Source organism: Homarus americanus, unplaced genomic scaffold (genome assembly GCF_018991925.1).
Source record: "Homarus americanus isolate GMGI-L3 unplaced genomic scaffold, GMGI_Hamer_2.0 scaffold27231, whole genome shotgun sequence".
Lineage (NCBI taxonomy): Eukaryota > Metazoa > Arthropoda > Malacostraca > Decapoda > Nephropidae > Homarus > Homarus americanus.
The window spans coordinates 1,981,427-1,989,696 of record NW_024718545.1 but is presented as its reverse complement, the minus strand read 5'-3'; the positions used below and the strand labels follow the sequence as shown (position 1 = coordinate 1,989,696).

At 46.1% G+C, this 8,270-nt stretch overlaps 1 protein-coding gene across 1 annotated transcript; it reads left to right on the top strand.

Moving 5' to 3' along the window:
* Nucleotides 1-4,386: 4,386 nt before the first annotated feature.
* Nucleotides 4,387-6,871, top strand: LOC121859766 (vegetative cell wall protein gp1-like). Its single transcript, XM_042356753.1, has 2 exons — nucleotides 4,387-4,471; nucleotides 6,063-6,871. The coding sequence occupies exons 1-2, from the start codon at nucleotides 4,387-4,389 to the stop codon at nucleotides 6,869-6,871; spliced, it is 894 nt and encodes a 297-aa protein (XP_042212687.1).
* The last annotated feature ends 1,399 nt before the right edge of the window (nucleotides 6,872-8,270 follow it).

Sequence of the window (8,270 nt, the reverse complement as noted above, 5' to 3'; positions counted from 1 at the left end):
TAATTTAATTTAAGCTACAACATATAAATGACGTTAAAAATTACAATAAAGTCACACTAAGAACATATAGAAACATGGTTATTAAAGTACTTGGGTTCATACAAAGGAGTGTTAGTTACGAGACTAGCGAGGCTATCAGGTTATCATAAACTTTATCTTGTGCTTGTTCAGACCTTACTTGGATTCTGGCATTATGCGATTCAGTTTTAGTTACCGTACTACAGAATGGATATAGAATCCTTAGAATGCATTCAGAGGAGAATGACAAGACTAATCCTGGGCCTTATGAACCTTGAGTACAGAGACAGGTTAAAGCATCTTAATTTGCACTCCCTCGAGAGACGTAGAGTGAGGGGCACTATGATGGAGGTGTATAAATGGAAGTCAGGGCTAAACAAAGGTGATATATTACAAGGGTACTCAAACTATCCAACCAGGAGCGAACTCGTAGCAATGGCTTTAAATTAGAGAAATTTAGATTTAGGCGCGAGATAGGTAAACGTTGGTTTGGAAATAGAGTAGTGGACGAGTGGAACAAGTTACCAAACTTCATCATTAACTCGAACGCGTTGGGTGTAAACGGGGCTGCCTGGTATGGGTCAGTAGGCCCGCTGCACTTAAGATAAATAAAATAAGATACCGAATGTTTCAAAAGTTCTGTTAAATTGTATACGTTGATATCATCCCCGATAATTAATATTAAGAGAAGTCATGAAATAGATAATATCTCAGTATAATTTATCTCTGAATGCTATGTTTTTATTTATCTATAGTTTAGGTCATCCAGTTGGGTCCGTTCTTCCGTCTTCTTCACTTACGAGAGACATTCATCGTACGAATCATTGGACTGGTGGTGAAAATTAGAGTACTTGGCGATAATTATAGGACAGTGTGAAGTAAATACTAACTTGGCGATAATCATAGGGTACGCTATTTACACTTGGCTTGGCGATGATTATAGGGTAAACCTTAAATACTAACTTGGCGATATTTATAGGGCTGACCCTTAATAATTAGCTTATTGTTATTTTAAGACAGACGTTTACTTATCTGGTACTTGGCGATAGGAATACACTCACACAGGACAGGGTCTATATAAGGCCTACTGGCGATATATAGAGGGCAGGGTCTATATAAGGCCCGCTGGCGATATATAGAGGGCAGGGTCTATATAAGGCCTGCTGGCGATATATAGAGGGCAGGGTCTATATAAGGCCTGCTGGCGATATATAGAGGGCAGGGTCTATATATGGCCTGCTGGCGATATATAGAGGGCAGGGTCTATATATGGCCTGCTGGCGATATATAGAGGGCAGGGTCTATATAAGGCCTGCTGGCGTTATATAGAGGGCAGGGTCTATATAAGGCCAACTGGCGATATATAGGGTCTATATAAGGCCTACTGGCGATATATAGAGGGGGTCTATATGGCCATGCTGGCGATATATAGAGGGCAGGGTCTATATAGGCCTGCTGGCGATATATAGAGGGCAGGGTCTATATAAGGCCTGCTGGCGATATATAGAGGGCAGGGCAGAGGGCAGGGTCTATATAAGGCCTGCTGGCGATATAGAGGCAGGGTCTATATATGGCCTGCTGGCGACATACATAGGGCAGGGTCTATATATGGCCTGCTGGCGATATATAGAGGGCAGGGGTCTATAAGGCCTGCTGGCGATATATAGAGGGCAGGGTCTATATAAGGCCTGCTGGCGTTATATAGAGGCAGGTCTATATAAGGCCAACTGGCGATATATAGAGGGCAGGGTCTATATAAGGCCTGCTGGCGATATATGGTCATATATGGCCTACTGGCGATATATAGAGGGCAGGGTCTATATAAGGCCAACTGGCGATATATAGAGGGCAGGGTCTATATATGGCCTGCTGGCGATATATAGAGGGCAGGGTCTATATAAGGCCTGCTGGCGATATATAGAGGGCAGGGTCTATATAAGGCCTGCTGGCGATATATAGAGGGCAGGGTGTGTGTGGCGACAATAGGACATAAGTGTTATCGTGTTGTCCACTAAGAGAGTGTGGCGTCGCCTGGGGTCCTTGTCTAGTACATTTATTATTATGGGTAAAACACTCTGTATTGTTATGGTCCCTAGTCACGCTAGTGTGTGTGTGTGTGTGTTTTGTTTAGGGTATGTGTGTTTTTTAGGGCATGTATGTGTGTATGTATGTGTGTGTATGTAAATGTGTTTAGGGTATATGTGTGGTTGTGTTGTGTGTGTGAGTGTTTCTGAGAGTGTGTTTTAACCCTTTGGCTGCGGGAGGTTACCCTAAGCTGAATAAAATCATCTGGCCGTAGCCGAATAAACTGGCAAGTGTATTATAGTCAATCATTACACAATAATATTCTCAACACTACCGGAATTTAGGCTTTTCCGAAATCGCGCTAAGCCACCGTATGGGAATTTCGCAAATCGTCCGGTAGTCCAGAATCAAAGTCTTGCCGTATACTCCCTGCATCTGTTTTAAGCGTGTTCCACTGACGACTGACGGACGTATGGAGTTCCTGTTAATTTTACTAAGCTACATCTTGTTGACTGTAGTACCCGTTTTCACATTGATTTTTTTTAAGTTCATATTTATAGGAAAAATCAAATAGAAGAGCAGAAAGCCCAAATTTTACTTCCGGTGTACAGTATACAGTACTTGTTTGTGATTCTGAGTAATTGGTTTGTCACTGTCAACAACAATAGTAATAATTATGATACTACTACTACTACTGCTACGACTATACTATAATATTAATCCACCTTTCATTTTATAAAATATTTTTTTCCTTTACTTCTAAGAGAACTAATGTCTGTGAGGTTAGCATCAGGGTGGTTAATCTTAAGGTGAAATAAGCTGGGAGAGAATCTTAAGGTGATGCAACTTGTCAAATGGTTAATAATTACCTGTTATGGCGATGTCTCAAGAGTTTCCGAGACTGAAACTCAACCAAATATTAACCTCGTGGATGTCTTAACCTAAAGTCGAACATGCGATATATCTCCGAGTGGCATCAAGTTTGACGACTATCCATCCTCTCCTTCAGAAGCCACCGCGTCCCCTTAAAGAACAGGCGACTCACACGATACCCACTCTTTTCAGTTGTATCCAGTGACCTTACTCTGGGTTATTCAGTAGCTGCCCTTATGTTCTTATATTTCAGTAATGTGTGTATTTGAATGTTATGGTTTATTACGAATCGTTCTTAAATGTCTATAGAGTGTTTTTTTTTCCCTCCCACGCCCCAAGAAACTCTACGGTGATGTCGCACACTAATCTGTTGTTTATGTTTACCCTAATGGAGGAGGCACTAACAGTACCTTGTGGATGTATGCTTCTTGAGTTTATATAGTCTGATTCTATATGTAATTAAGTGTGTATATTTGTTTTGGACGGATAAAGCACTTGTTCATTACATTGAGCATTTCCCGCAATAATGCGCAATGGCGGGAATCAGCAGCAAACACACTCTTCGTTCGCTTTCATTCATTTAACTCCTATTCCTGTGAGAGATATGTTCTGCTGCGGTTTTACTCTTCCACAAAAGGTATTCAAATATTTATATGGTTTATCCCTGTCGACTCGAACTATTGTCTTCTGAAACAGTTATCGTTTAAAAATGGTGGACGGGTGTGATTGTGTCTATTTGCTGAACGAAGCCGTCTGATTGGTTGATTCGCGAACCAATGAGAGGTGAGTTGCAGTCATAACAAACAAGGTGGACAACATCGAAAAATTCTGAGTTGTGATGAAAACCAAACATGCCTCAGCCAATCAGACGCCGTCGACCCGTGATACCTGTTGTCTAGGCAGATTACAACAGGGGAGCAATTTAGATGGCGGAGTGATGTTAAAGACAGCTGAGGTTGACCTTCTGGTGAGTATATTTATGTATATCATGGCGAGGAGGATATACCATTCCACCAGAAAACCTAACAGAGTTTGCGATGATGTCAAATTCTCTCCTTAAAAACAAAAAAGACATAAAATTCCAGAGAAAAATCTTGAAAACGCGCAGTTGTCAATAAAGTATATTTACATGTTTACTAATTCATCTGATAAGAACATATTGTGTTATCGTTGTAATACTAACACAGGTTGTAACAAGATCTCTTTATTGTGTCGGTGTAGCGTCGGCTGACATTATGAACGCCGTCAATATCGCATTATTGTATCTTCAGTATCAACAGCGAGAGTGGGTGTTTGTTTACCTTCGTTACGTCAGCATAGGTCACCTCCATGACATCACTCGGTGTAAACTCAACCCTGACCTTCTCGCGGCGGAGATCACCCTGACCTTTACATCTCAACCAGTAATATAACTTGAGATTACTTTATTACCGAGATGATATTTGGTTTTATTTTACGCTCCTCGGCAATATGAGTCTAAGAGACCCTCCAACTCTGGGCCCCCGGTGGAGTGAGGCAGGTGGTGGTCCGTGTCTTCGTCAGTCTCAGTCAGCTGGTGGGTCCTAGCCGGTGTCTGTGATGGCTAACCCCTCAACCTAGTTAATGACATTTTTTCATTACGTAAAAATTAACTATTTCTTCGGGGGTTTTTTATGGTGAATTTTACCCTTTTTTCGTTAATTATCCGTTTCTCCGTTTTTCTCACTCTCGCATACATCAAACTAACCCAACTTTGCCGATCTTACGGAAGACACGACAACTGGAATCACTTTTTTTATGTATGTAAGATTATTTTTTTTATCATAAAGAACTAGGTTTTGTCGCCGTCTTTATTCGTCTCAGTGTTTACTCCCACGGGCCCGCTCTGACCTTTTCTGCAGAATAATCTTGATAATATATCTTTTTCGCAAACTTTGACCTTTCTCGTCTTTCTTCTTACCAAAGTTTTCTCATTTTTAACGACGCGTGACTATTATTTATCGCTACTGGCCTTCAAAGGTCATCTTCCTACTCATATTAAGGATTCGCGACACTGATAATACTGAAACTACTGCTGGCTACCTCTAAGACATGTGAAAGTGGATCCCATACGCCTCACACACACAACACAATGACTACTAAGCCTCAGCACTGCACTCTACCTCCTTCACTACCCCATCTGTAAAGTTAGGTACCTATTCACAGCTGGGAGGACTCGGGGTGTCTCGAGAACGATCCAGCGACCCCTTGGACGAGAGATGAACGCTGAATGCACTCGGCCTCTGAACTCTTGCTCAGATGTGTACAGCGGAGTTAATTCAGGAAGAGAAGGTTGAGGTGTACACGCTTCCTTGCTTATAGGTGTGTGTGTGTGTGTGTGTGTGTGTGTGTGTGTGTGTGTGTTGTGTGTGTGTGTGTGTGTGTGTGTGTGTGTGTGTTCCGTTTGTTGGAGGAAGAAGAAGAGGAAGAAAGTTGTGAGGCGGAAGGAAGGAGCCTTCGTCGAGGTTTCAGGGAGGTGACCAGCAGGCCCCCACACTACCTGTAATTAGACACCTAGCACTGGTCTCAGTGGTCGAGGACGAAGCGTTTGTTTGGTGGATTTTTTGGTTCTCAGGTGGAGGTGGAAGTGGGGGCCATATGGTAACATGTTCAAGGAAGTGGAATTTTTATGGGGAAGTGGAGGAAGAACTTGAGGCATTTGTTATAAAGTGGAGGTAGAACTTGAGGAAGAGGAGGAGGAGGAAGAGGAGGAGGAGGAGGAGGAGGAGGAGGAGGAGGATGAGGAGGAGGAGGAGGTGAATCCATCGTCATAAACAGGAAATGAAGCTGTTTATCCGGACGTCAAATGTATCCTGGACAGTGTTGGTGGTGGCTGAGATGGCAGGAAGAGGAGGAGGTGAGAAGAAGGAAGGAGGGAGGAGAAGAAGGGTGAGGGGGAGGGGGAGGTGAGGGAGAGAGAGGGAGAGTGAGTGAGGGAGGGAGGGGGAGAGAGAGATAGGGGGGAGGAGGGCGTATATTCAAGGCTGGACAATAATATATCCTTTTAAAAACTCAAGAGCAAAAATTATTCTCATAAAGTATCATTTTAAAACATCGAAAAATATATTAATGTTAAGAAGGTGGTGTTTGCTCTTTGAGGATTTGGTTGATTATGTGAGAAATAACAGAAATACCATTTGGTTCCTTTACTCACATCACCAGTACTCCCGGCACACCAGTTCCCAGTACACCAGTTCCCAGCACACCAGTTCCCAGCACACCAGTTCCCAGTACACCAGTTCCCAGCACACCAGTTCCCAGCACACCAGTTCCCCAGCACACCAGTTCCCAGCACACCAGTTCCTCAGCACACCAGTTCCCAGCACACCAGTTCCCAACACCAGTTCCCAGCACAGTTCCCAGTACACCAGTTCCCTGTACACCAGTTCCCAGTACACCAGTTCCCCAGCACCAGTTCCCAGTACACCAGTTCCCAGCACACCAGTTCCCAGCACACCAGTTCCCAGTACACCAGTTCCTGTACACCAGTTCCCACACACACCAGTTCCCAGTACACCAGTTCCCAGCACACCAGTTCCTGTACACCAGTTCCCCCACACCAGTTCCCAGCACACCAGTTCCCAGCACACCAGTTCCCCCAGCACACCAGTTCCCAGCACACCAGCTCCCAGCACGCCAGATCCCAGCACACCAGTTCCCAGCACACCAGTTCCCAGCACATAGATCCCAGCACACCAGTTCCTGTACACCAGTTCCCAGCACACCAGTTCCCAGCACACCAGTTCCCAGCACACCAGTTCCCAGCACCAGTTCCCAGCACACCAGTTCCCTGTACACCAGTTCCCAGCACACCAGTTCCCAGCACACCAGTTCCCAGCACCAGTTCCCAGCACAGTTCCCAGCACACCAGTTCCCAGCACACCAGTTCCCAGCACACCAGTTCCCAGCACCCCGGGCCACCACTAACCCTTCCTAGCTAAATCCCTCTTACCCATCACCACACTACCCCTTACCCATCACCACACTACCCCTTACCCATCACCCACACTACCCCTTACCCATCACCCTACCCCTTACCCATCCCACACTACCCTACCCATCACCACACTCCCCTACCCATCACCACACACCCCTTACCCACATCACCCTACTCCCCCCTACCCATCACCACACTACCCCACTTACCCATCACCACACTACCCCCACTTACCCATCCACACTACTCCCCCCTTGCATCACGACACTACCCCCTCTTACCCATCACCACACTACCCCCCCTTTCCCATCACCTCAGTATGGTATTTGATAGTACAGGTGAATATCAAGTGATGGGGGAGCTGGGGAGTTAGGAGGCTGGGAGTTAGGGAGGCTGGGAGATTGGGAGGGCAGTGGGAGGGCTGAGTTGAAGGGGGCAGGGGTAGTTGAGGAGGGGCTGAGGATTAGGGGAGGGCTGGGGATTATGAAGGGGCTGGGGATTATGGATTTGGGCTGGGGAGTTAGGAGGAGCTGGGGATTAGGGAGGACCTGGGAGTATCTTGTGGGTTGTCTGGCGCCGATATTACCATCCTGGGCGCCAGGATAGATGGGGGGTGATGGGAAGGAGGGGTAAAGAAGGAGAGGAGGGGGAAGGAAGGAGGAGGGGAAGGATGGTTAGAGTCGAGTCGTGCTGGTCGTGGGTAGGCCTGTACACGCTCTCTCCCTGTGTGTGTGTGTGTGTGTGTGTGTGTGTGTGTGTGTGTGTGTGTGTGTGTGTTGCGTCTTCCTCAACACGTCTCCCCATGTCTTTGTCAACCACGCCCTCACGATCTCGTTCTTTCATGGTTTTTTTCTCTGGAACCTATCCCTCTTCTGAAACCTACCCCCGTCTGGAACCTACCCCTCTTCTGGAACCCCCTCTCTTCTGGAACCTACCCTCTTCTGGAACCTACCCCTCTTCTGGAACCTACCTCTTCTGGAACCTACCCCTCTTCTGGAACCTACCCCTCTTCTGGAACCTACCCTCTTCTGGAACCTATCCCTCCTGGAACTACTCTCTTCTGGAACCTACCCACCTCCTGAATCTACCCCTCTTCTGGAACCTACCTCTCTTCTGGAACCTACCCACCTCCTGGAACCTACCTCTCTTCTGGAACCTACCTCTTCTGGAACCTACCCCTCTTCTGAACCTACCCCACCTCCTGGAATCTACCTCTCTTCGGAACCTACCTCTCTTCTGGAACCTACCCCTCTTCTGGAACCTACCCCTCTTCTGGAACCTACCCCTCTTCTGGAACCTACCCCTCTTCTGGAACCTCACCCCTCTTCTGAACCTATCCCACTCCTGGAACCTACCTCTCTTCTGGAACCTACCTCTCTTCTGGAACCTACCCACCTCC